The 11,827-nt window shown below is 39.1% G+C and overlaps 1 protein-coding gene across 4 annotated transcripts in view; it reads right to left on the bottom strand.

Moving 5' to 3' along the window:
- Positions 1 to 847: 847 nt before the first annotated feature.
- CARD10 (caspase recruitment domain family member 10) overlaps positions 848 to 11,827 on the bottom strand; it is a 47,475-nt gene continuing 36,495 nt past the window's right edge. For all 4 annotated transcript variants that reach the window (XM_026695867.2, XM_087934817.1, XM_087934818.1 and 1 more), the window contains 6 exons: positions 10,140 to 10,197; positions 8,933 to 9,014; positions 7,594 to 7,746; positions 5,346 to 5,467; positions 3,937 to 4,052; positions 848 to 1,279 (listed from right to left, as the gene is read on the bottom strand). In XM_026695867.2, coding sequence (XP_026551652.2) covers positions 1,072 to 1,279; positions 3,937 to 4,052; positions 5,346 to 5,467; positions 7,594 to 7,746; positions 8,933 to 9,014; positions 10,140 to 10,197 — 739 coding nt within the window. In that variant the 3' untranslated portion in view covers positions 848 to 1,071. The remainder of the gene's footprint in view (positions 1,280 to 3,936; positions 4,053 to 5,345; positions 5,468 to 7,593; positions 7,747 to 8,932; positions 9,015 to 10,139; positions 10,198 to 11,827) is intronic.

Raw genomic sequence — 11,827 nt, 5'->3', positions numbered from 1 at the left:
ACCTGAGGCAATGCAACAAATGATCTCCTGATCTCCCTAAATAAAGATGTATGAATCGTCAAGACCTAGAGATGTTTTTTTTTGTTAGACTTTGGGGGAGAAAATTTCAAGCTCATATTTTGGGAGCAAAAGTAAAACAGTGAGTTGAAGACTTCAATTTTATATATAGCTTGTTAGAATCCCTTGATTATCTTAAACTAGTTCTTTGAAAAGGAAACCTTACTCTGCCCAATGGTAGAATCAGCCCTGCTAATCAGACAATAATCTAGGAAATAGTGACAATTCTAAATCCCCATGTTAATGCAAACTTCACTGGGCACATTTAATGTAAGCTAATGCAAACTTTCTGAACTGGTTCTACTGCTGGTGATTTCATTGACATATTTCAAGTGGTTTTCTTGGGAACAATACAGAAGTGGTTTGTCATTACCATCTTTCAGGATTAAAAAAAATGAATTCCCAGAGTAACCTATAGCCTCAGGATTTTCTGATTCTCTTTCATCTCTCTCTGTTTAGATATTCAGGATTATCTAGCATCAGCTACATGTTGTATCAATGCAAGAATCAAAATACAATTATATATTAATTTGCATGTCTCCATATTTTTCAAAATGGTTCTCCAATTTAATTATCTAATAAAAAAAACTGTACAAAAGTATATATCATCTATATGTAAATATATTATGGAGGATTTGCAAAAATATGCCTAACAAGAACATACATAGAAAATGTTTGTATATATGTGTGTGTGTCTGCTTGTAAAGAATATTAAAATTATCAATTGATTAAGTGGATAAAATTAATTATAGTTAAAAAGTAAGAAACTACACAAAACCAAAACCAATCATTTTAGCCACAGTTTCCTTTTATTTATATCCATTCATTACCCCATAATTTTTTGGCTTAAGAAAAAAAAAAAAAGAAATGGTCATGAACATGCCAGATATATCAATTGTCCACTTTATGTGGGGTAAATGACAAATACAAGGCAATGTTGGTGGGTTATAGAGCCCATGCCTCTGTCCTGCAGAGGCCATTCTTCTGCATGAGTGAACCCACCAGTATCATCTATCACATATCATTCTCCTCAACCCACACCATCCTGGTTTGTTCCTGGAAGATGTGGGCCCTTACCACCTTTACCAGGTCCTCTGCACTGCTCCAGGATTGAGGATCTACCCATACCCATGAACAGGGTAAAGTATGGAGAACCCATTCATCTCTTTGACATTTCTTCAGCACCTCAGAATCTCGCTGCCCTGGCTTCCCTAATAGGCTCCTAGAAAGAACACAGAAGAGAAATGCAGCATTAATCATGTACATTTTTTAGAGACTGATGACATTTTTGTTGATGGAGGCTTAGTAAAGCATATTTAAAATCTAATGTTCTAATCCCAAGAATTGATGGTGTGATGGAAGGTATAATAGATCCCAGGAAAGTAAAGGAGAAAACAGTGAAGAGATTCCTTAGGCCAGGAGAAGGAGGAAGCAGTAAAAGGACATTCAGAGCAACTCCACCTTAATTGCACTAGGTAACAGTTGAATGGGAGAATTGCTTTGTTGGGTTAATGTTGTCTAATACTGAGCAAGATGGACCAGTAGTCTATTTTTATTTCTGATCTAGAGTTTTAACATAGAGATCAAAACATTTCCACATACAGAAAGACTGACAGGGAGAACTGGTAATAGGTGAGGGATATTCACATAAAATCAATATTAATTCATTCAGATCTCTAACTAACCAGGGGTGTCAAACTCAATTTTTTTTGAGGGCCACATCAGGGCTGTGGTTGACCTGGAGGGGCAGGTGGGCGTGGAGATTGGGTCAGCGTGGCCAGCTTGACACCACTCCCCAAACGGTTGGCATGTTTCTTCTTCGCATTGGTTAGATCAGGGCGAAGCCATACTGGCCTGGTCTTTCTTCTTCGCACTGGTAGACTGGGCCACTGCTACGCTGGCTTGATGTTTCCTCTTTACAATGGGTAGACTAGGCTGAAGCTATGCTGGCCTGATGTTTCATCTTCGCAATGGGTAGACTGGGCCAGAGCTACACTGGCCTGATCTTTCCTCTTCACACCAGGTAGACTGGGCCAATCTTTCCTCTTTGCATTGGGTAAATCAGGACAGCCCCACAGGCCAGATCTGACATTGCAGGCCAGATCCGGTCCATAGGCCTTGAGTTTGACACCCCTGAACCAAGCCAACTGTTTCTTCATGCTCTTTCATGAAACTGTAAATAAACTACAGCAAATGCATATTGTTAAGGTGGCAATTTCTGAACAAAACAGGGAAGGAGAGTCATATATCATCCAAGGAAATTTAGCTGCTCTTACTCATTGGCTAGATTCATTCTTCATGATAACTTATCAATTGCTTAACCACAATTTCTTGATTAAGCTACATTTCTGGATTTATACTCATATTAAACCAAAACCTCAAGGCAAGTGTTTTTGTACATATTTTGTGCTGAACAGAGAAATCAGAATGTATCTTTCCTTGTCAGAAATATTTGGTCCACAGCCATTAGGATCCACCTTCCTGCCATCACAACACATATTGAAAAATCAACCTGTTGGCAATAAGCTGCTTGAACATCTAAAAGTCTGTTGCTTGGTGAATCCGTCCAGACACTGTTTGTACATTTTTGTACATTTCATGCATATTATACTGTACTTTCTTCATTCATGCATAAAATGCCATAATTCCATTTGCTATTTAAAGGACCTTTCCACATTAGTCCATGAAATTAAAGGTTTACTATATTACAAACTATAAGTGCCAGGCTATGATAGGTAGTCAAATATCGGTGGTATTTTTTTTCTTCTATTTAATTGTGTCCAATTCTTGGAGACTGCCTTGACAAGTCCCTGCAATTTTTTTGGCAAGGTTTTTTAGAAGTGGTTTGCCATTGCTTCCTTCCTGGGGCATAAGGTAGATGACTAGACCAAAGTCACCTAGGTGACTTTGTGGTTAAGAGAGATCTAGAACTCACCTTCTGCTGATTTCTAACCTGATGCTCTAACCCAGGAGTGTCAAAGATAAGTCTTGTGGGCTGGATCCCCCTTGGGGCCATCCTGGAAAACTTAAGGAGCCAGCCCACGTCGCTTCGACTTGCGAAGAGGAAACATTTGGTCAGCATGGCTTTGGCCCTGTCTACCCAGTGTGAGGAGAAAACATGCCAGCAATTTGGGGAATGGCATCAAGCTGGCCAAGCCCATCCAATCGGCCACACCCACCCAGTCAGCCATGCCCGCCCGGCTCCCTGATATTAATCACAGCCCTGATGCAGCCTTAATGAAATTGAGTTTGACACCCCTAACCAAGTACATCACTGAATAGCCTGAGAACTGTTTCTTTTCTGATCACTTCCAAATGTACTGGCTGAAGAACATGAAAGATCTCTTTGAATACGTAGAGTTGAAAACTAGCATGGTATCAGTAGGCTGTATTTTTAATTCATCATATTTACTGAGAACTTCTTCATCTGCAACGAATAAAACCACCATCCAAATAAGCCCTATAAATTCATCGAGATGGGATTTGGAATGGGTGGAGAGAATATTGATCTAAAAGATAGATAGATAGATAGATAGATAGATAGATAGATAGATAGATAGATAGATAGATAGATAGATAGATAGATAGATGATATATAGATATAATTAGGTAGTAAAATGAATTTGTCATGCAGATTTATTTTTCCTAGCATCCATCTAATATTCATCCTTTGTTCCAAGATCTTCTTAATGGATCTTAATGGAACTTAGGATATTAGTAAAAATAAAGTAGATCCTGCAAGATTAAATTCTTCCCATCCATCCTACGACTCTTGTTTGATGGCAGTTTCTCTTCCAATCCTTATCTCTACCTTATGTTTGGGAAGACAGGAGCTCTTTCCAACCACATTCCAATTCTAAGAAGAGCTTTTATTCATACCTGACTCCTTTGATCTTTTTCTCAGTTACTTTAATGTGGATAATGATGGGGTATATTTCACTCTTAATTAGTTCCTTTACCAACTGGACTTCCAATTCCAGCAGACAGTGTTGGTTCTGTGAAGAAATCCAATAGATTTAGTAATTCAAATGGAAAAGAAATAACCTATTTCGGATTAGTTATATTAAATCAAATCCCATAGTATGAAAATTCATTGCTTTTCCAATAGTAATTCCATTAAAAGATGAAATTTACAACCAACTTACAAGGAAGAAAAAAGAACTGAAGGGCAGAACCAGTTGATACAATAGACATAGTATTGTCTATTATATGTCTACATTGAATTTGGACTCTTTCAGTGATAAAACTCTTCTGAGTTATCTGAAAACTAAATATTCCCACAGATATATATATGTCCCATGAGCTTGGCAAAGGTTAAAGAATGTAAGAAAAAATTAACAAGATGAAATCATGATCTGAGTAGTGCTGGTTCTCACACACAAATCAGTAACCAGGCATAATTTAATAGGAATTCACTGAACTTTTGCAAAGTTCTGCTCACATTCTTATGCTTTTTTATGTATTTCCATGTATCAGCCACTCAATAGGAGGATTTTAAGCAAGATAAATGTTCTGAATTGTCATTCAGAAGGCTGGGATAGCTTCAGCCTAATAAATTTTGGCTTGCTCTCAGAACCATAAGATCCCTTCCACAAATAGTCACCATCCTTTTATTTGTTTCCTTCATTCCATTTTATTGACTGAATATTGCAAGGTTGTCCAAGACTGGACTGTATTTTTCTTCTATTCACACAGGGGGGGAAAAATCCTCTTGGTTTTCTCTATTCTGATAAGCTTATACTAATCTTCCTGAACTGGCATCCCTCTGATGGCTGGTGGATTATGTGCACTGTCATCATATCCGAAAAGCATACTTTGAGAAGGCTGCTTTATACCTTCCGTTGTCTATTTCGCTGATCTTGCATTTTTAATCTACCAGAGAAAAGCCTATGAGCCACCAGTCTCTTAATGACATTAAATTTACAACATAGATGTTGTGCCTCTAGCTCTACAGTTTTTTTTTTCAACAACACTTAGCACAGGCAGTATTCTAGCAAAAAGTGGCCCGTTTGATTAATTTATATAGTTCCTACTCTAAAGCAAGCCCATACCACCCATCAAGCTTGAGGTCCCAATGCTGCACTGGTTCTAATGCACAAAGGCATGGGTGCAGGGCCAGTCATTCTCTCCTCAACCCAACCTACCTCACAGGCTTGTTGTTGTGGATGGGAGGTGTGTACACTACCTTGGGTTCCTGAACAAAAGGATGGGTACAAATCTAACGAATAAATAAAATCAATTCACCCCTGCCTCTCAGTAGTGGAAACTGCTGGGCTCTGTTTTCTTACCTTTTTAATAGCTTCTTGGATCATATGGATCATCCCGCCGTCCCTCTGAGCCTGACAGACCTTCTCAGCATTAACAACATTGTTGGAAGAAGCACAGAATCGTCTTTGGTTTGCAAGGTTGTCTATGAAAAGAGGCGACAACAAAAGATGGATAGTAAAACATGGAGGGAGAAAAAGCACTAAGAAGCACGGGCTGAATGCCACAAAAAGCTTCCAAGTTATAAGTTAAGACAGTCACCCTCAATTCTCCTATGCATCTTTAATTAGAATAAACCCCACTGAATTTAATAGTATTTACTTCCCATTAAGTATTCAGAGGATTAAAACCTAATCCTGCAGTCTGGAGTGGAGTCCGCTGAATGCTAGGACTAAGTAAGGATTGGGGGGTGGGGGGGAGGCTGGGGTTAGCCCAAGACATTTTTATTGTCTTGAAACAAAAGGCAAAATGGTATCATCCCATACAAGGTCAATTGGACAATGCAGGTGATATCGCATCATACAGCATACAAAGCATTCCTGTAAGAAAACGTGGGGATTCAGAAGAAATAGTGAAGGGGGTGGCATTGTTACTGTTACCTTTATTGTGACTGCAAAGAAATAAATTGCAAATTAGTTTATTCAGTACTTTCCTTTTTCTCCAAAAAGGATGACTCCCTTTATTCTCCCAAACCGTCATCAGGGAAGGAAAAAAGTTTGTGTTGAGAGAGACAGCAGAAAAGATAGTAGCAGTAGAAGAAAGCTCTTATAAAGACTGGAATTTATACAAGACAAGGTAGTCTAGATAAATAATTTCTACTACATCGTAATTTCCAATGTTTTTTGTAAGAAGATCTTAGAATAGAAAGCCATTTTTTCTTCGAGACCTATCCAGGGATCCTGGTCTCAGAAGGAGTTTCCTAGGTGTCCTATTGTGCACACGGTCTGAATATTATCTCAATGTTCCCCAGACCATGGATGGATTTCAACCTGCCATGCAAATCACTGTAGCATTAGCAGTTGAAAAAGCTCTTGGGAAAAGAACACCTTTTTACTGAAATCTCACAGGGCATTCAAATGGGCTGGTTTGGGTTTTATTTTCTATAAACGAATGCAGTATCTCAGAATTCAGATGGTTAACTTTTTGCACTGTGGAAATGGCAAGCACTGCCTGAAATACAAGAGGTTTCCTTCCAAGGTTTGTTCTGCTTCTCTTCAAGATGCAGAATAGGGAGACATGCTCAGAAAGAAAGAAACTGCTTATGTGCTTCTTGATAAGAAAGAAAGATTACAGATAGTCTTTGACTTGCAACGGTTTTGCTTAGTGACCGTTCGAAGTTACAACGTCACTGAAAAAGGTGACTTATGACCATTTTTCACACTTAGGACTGCTGCATAGTCACATGATCGAAATTCATACACTTGGCAACTGACTCATATTTATGATGGTTGCAGTGTCCCGGGGTCATGTGATCACATTTTGCCGCTTTCTGACAAGCAAAGTCAATGAACAATTAACAACTATGCCACTAACATAATAAGTGCAGTGTTTTGCTTATCAGCTGCGGCAAAAAAGTCATAAAATGGGGCAAAATTCACTTAACAAATGCCTCACTTAGCAACAGAAATTTGGGGCTCAATTGTGGTCGTAAGTTGCTATCTGCATTCAAACTCAGAAGTTCACATCCTGGAATGACTCTGAGTTAGAAATCCTGATCTACCGTGTTTCCCTGAAAATATGACCTGCTCCAAAAGTAAGCCCTCACTTGATTTTTACATGTGTGCCCAATATAAGCCCTATCCCCCAAAATAAGCCCTAATTAAGACCCTGCCCACTCCAGGATGCATGGGTAAAAATGAAGCTAGGGTGGGGATGGGGGGTGGTGCTGCCCTACTACTTACCTTCAGACAGTTGCAGCTAGGCCTCACACACCAACACCTGCCTTTCTTCTGCAGCTGGCAAGACTGGTAAGGCTTTCCTAAAGGACTCTGCAGCCGATAACAGAGCTCCGGATCGGTCTGGAGCTCTGTTATTGTTATTGGCTGCAGAGGCCTTCAGGAAAGACTTGCTGGACTCAGAAGAAGTTCCTAAAGGCCTCTGACAGCAAACAAGGGGCCGGGGGTGACATGCGCAAGTGAGGTGAGTCAGTGGACAACAACCCCCGCCCCCACCCCAAAAATAAGACCTGGTGCCTTTTTTGAGGTAAAAAAATTATAAGACAGGGTCTTATTTTCAGGGAAACATGGTGGGCCACTCTATGTGTTAGCTCACCTGCTGGGCTAAAACAGAAATCCTGACTTGAAGAAGGAAGGTCCAGAAGTTTCTTCAGAAGCAGAGGGGCTAAGCATCCAGGGGAAAGCATGATGGGGCGACGGGTCTGAACCACTACAGGATGAACCAGACTATATGGTTTTTCAACTCCAACTGTAGGTAGAAAGCAATAAATAAATAATGGGAGAGACTTTGTTGGTTTTCTATATGCAATACGGGAAGAACTGTGATACCATATAAGGAGGATTCCTGTGTTTCTAGTACAGGTAGTCCTTGACTTACAACTATATGTTTAGTGACTGTTCAAAGATACAAAGGCACTGAAAAAAATGACTTATGACCAGTTTTCACTCTGAGGGCCACTGCAGCATTCCCACAGTCATGTGATCAAAATTCAGATTCTTAGTAACTGTCATGTATTTATGAGAGTTACACTGTCCAGGGATCCTGTAATCACCATTTGTAACCTTCTCAACTGGCTTCCGACAAGCAAAGTTAAAGGGGGAATCCAGATTCGCTTAATGACTGCATGATTCACTTTAACAACAGCAGCAATTTGCTTAACCACTGTGGTAAAAAAGCTTGTAAAACAAGGCCAAGCTCACTTAACAACTGCTTTGATTAGCAATGAAAACTTTGGGCTCAATTATGGTCTTAAGCCGAGGACTACCTCTAGTTGTATATCGTATTTGCAAAGAAGGGGTACAGCTGTTTGGGTCATGCATTACTTCAACCATTACTCTCTAATTGCTACAAATTAAATCAGCTATGTTCAGAGATTAAAAACAAATAACCAGGACCCTGTTGAACACACATATTCCTATTTTGGATCTTCATCAGAGGCTCTTCTCCCCAGTCATTTGTGATAGTTATCAGGAGAAAGAATACTTCATCAAGTGAGCCATAATGGCTCTGAAAACACCTTCCCAGGAAGATTCACCTGCCACCTAATCCAATGTCTTTCTGGCACCTGCTGGTTTTGCTTTCTATTACGCTTTTAACTTATTTTAGGGTGTTTGATACGGTGCATTATTTGTATGCTGATTTTAGAAGATTCCCTGGTTTTACATTTATTTGTACATGTTAATTATTTACCAGGCTTTTAATATTTTATTGTAAGCTGTCCTGATGGCATGATTCAAAGACAGACTAAGAATCTTAATGAAGCATCGATTTCTAACTTCTTATAAACGTGCAAAGGTTTAATGTCCCAAAATATAGAGTACACCTGCTGGTAGGAAGAACTGTCCCTCAGAAGTTACTAATCTAAAATGGAAGTACAGCTTTAAGTTTCTTCCATCTATCTGTCAACAGAGACATAAGAGAAATCACAATTCACCTGGGCAAGAGTCCAGCCAAGGATTCTCATCCTGTTTCTTGAGTTTCACCAGGTGAAGCTGCTTCAAGGTTCGTTTCTTCAGCTAAAAGGACAGAAGGAAAGAAAGAAGAAAGGGAAAAGAATACATTATTCAGGTGCTGACAAAAATTATACCCACTTACTTATTTTTGAAAGCTAAGTAGACTGTTGAGATGCAGTTCTCTGAGAAAAGTAGGATATATCACTAGTTTTAGAGGAATCTAAAGAAAAAAAATGTAAATTTCTAAGGGAGATGGACGGTTAAGAAATACAAAATATAAATAAATAAATTAGACAAAATGCATTTTTTCAGCTCAAGAAAATACATCACAGAAATAGCTACCACTAATGTACTACCACACAGGGTTCTTACCTCCTGATAAAGTATTTTTACTTTACCAATATAGTAGGAAATCAGCTATCCAGTTCTTCCTTACTCCTTAACTTTGCTATTTAACACTGATTATTCATTCAATTCTCATTATTAACATTTTTATTGATAAGATAAAATAAGATACAAACTACGAAAGCAAATAGGAAAACAGTGGAATGGGAATAACAGATTATATATCCAATTCTAACAAATTGGTCCCTGCACCTGACTGATTATGAAAATGAGTTTATTTCTGTAAGGTAAAGACAAAGTAATAACTTTGACTTAAATTCAACTGGGACTTCATGTGTTATGATGTAATAGATAGAATGCAGGCCTTAGAATAAAGAAAATGGGTTCAAATCACCCACAGTTAAATAGTTTCTTTGATGACCTTGTGCCATTCAATCTTTATCTCAGTTTGGCCCATCTCATAGGGTAGAATAAATTTGGATAATCACATTTATGCCAGCTTGAGACCCTTAGATGAAAAAATAGAATTATGGCTAACAACAGTAAGGCTTCGTGCTCTCATCATATGATGTAATAATAAGAAAAAAAGTCCTTCTGAATGTGTATAAATACTCTTCTCTCACTGTTCAGTATTCAAGCTACATTTATCTGGGTTAGTGGAAAGAAGAACAATATTTGCAGTCACCTTTCACTGTTGGTGATACAGAATATAAATGAGTAAAATTAACCTTCACCACCTTGGTGGCCTCCAGATATGTTGGATGGCAATTCCAATCAATGATGAACTATTAGTTCTTTCTGAGTAACCCATCCATCATCCCCAGTCTCTCACTTCCAGCTCACCTTATTCCTGCAGCTTTTCTGCCACATTGCTACCTGTATCTTCAAGAGCTGGTAAGCCCTGAAAGAATGACATCAGTTGAAAATCAGACCCTTGGCAGCCTAAAATGAAACAGAACAAATGCCAAGTACTCTCTAGAGGTATCCCAAGACATACCAATGCCAAAAAGCTGTCATTTTTATGATCATCTAGTGACTAAAAGCCGTAACTATCGCTCTCCATTTTATATAACACTAGAACAGGAGGTTGTTACTAACTCCAACTCCCGTTTCTCATAATGTTAGTTCTTATTATACCACCTGGGTACCTTAAATTTTCATTTTCAAAACATAAGCATTAACTTATTTAGGAGACAGCAAAATTGTTTTCTCAGCCCTCCCCTCCCTTAAAATGCTGCCATGCATGTCACAGAGCTGGAAGTCCTGGTCTTTTGCCAGCTTCTATCCTTTGTCCTTTATATCACAATGGAAACCATCGAGAATCAAGACTGCTTCTATTTGCATAGATCTGCCCTTCAGGTGAAAAGCTGCATTTTATGTTTTCCCACAATACAATGTAACACTACACTAAGATAAAGAGACAAAATCCCAAATGGGATTGGAGTAAGACAGTTTCCAACAAAAGGCATCTGACAGCAATTCCATCTTGTATTTACACCATAGAAGGATGAAATCTGCTGGCAAATCACCATTTTTATCTCTACCCTGAAGAATGGTAGTATGACAGGGCTACAGTACTTTGATTTTTTCCCCACCGAATGACTACCATGGGTAGGAAAATTACTACATTAATCCAGGAGTAAATATGAAGTCAGGTGGATCAGCTGCCTATTTCAGGTATGCTCACTCTAATGGACCATGTTTCCTCTCACAGCGGTAGCAGAATGAAGTAGCTACACAGTTTATCTTAACCTGGATTCCACCCAAATGCATGAACTGACAAACTTCCCTTCTGTTCGTTTGTTTAAAAAAATTATATAGCTGCCCATCTTGTGGGTACACAACTCTGAGTAGCAAATAACAATGATAAAAGGAGGGGGGAGGAAAAATCAAGAAAAGCCAGGATCCCAAGCAAAATTCTTTCAATTCATCTCTTCAATTCCCAGGCTACAACCTTAAGGTTCCAGTACCCCAGGGATTGGGGGGGCAGGGGGAGGAGCCAGATATCCACACAGAAGGCTGAGAGGATGAGGGCTTCCAGATCTCAATGGGAAGAATGTTCCAATCCACAGGACAGGGACAGCTACAGAAAAGACGTACTTCCCAGGTTCCACTAGATGGCAACATTTCAGGGAAGGGCTTGAGCAATGCCATTCTAGTAGAATGGATGATCCCAAGGTAACTTGGCTCTATGCCATGCAGGACTTTAAAGGTGGTAACTAGCAGCTTGAAATTACACCCAGAAAGAAATACAGAAAACCCGTGCAGCTTGCACAATGATGTTATAAACTGGGTAAAACCAAGAGGCACACTGTACTGTGTGAGTTGTTATTTTGGACCAACTGTAACTCCAGGAGAGACTTCAAGGGCAGCCTCATATAGTGTATTACAGCTGGGAAGTGACCAAGGTACGAATAACCATAAGTTCTTAGGGCTTCCAATGAGCATTCACATTATTACTGAGAATTCTGAGAATGGAGTTTACACATCTAGACAATAGCCAGGAGGATCTATAGCCCCCTATTTTACTG

The sequence above is a fragment of the Pseudonaja textilis genome, chromosome 5 (genome assembly GCF_049901715.1).
Source record: "Pseudonaja textilis isolate UNSWEBS1 chromosome 5, rPseTex1.2, whole genome shotgun sequence".
NCBI lineage: Eukaryota > Metazoa > Chordata > Lepidosauria > Squamata > Elapidae > Pseudonaja > Pseudonaja textilis.
This window is presented reverse-complemented; position numbering and strand designations above follow the sequence as displayed.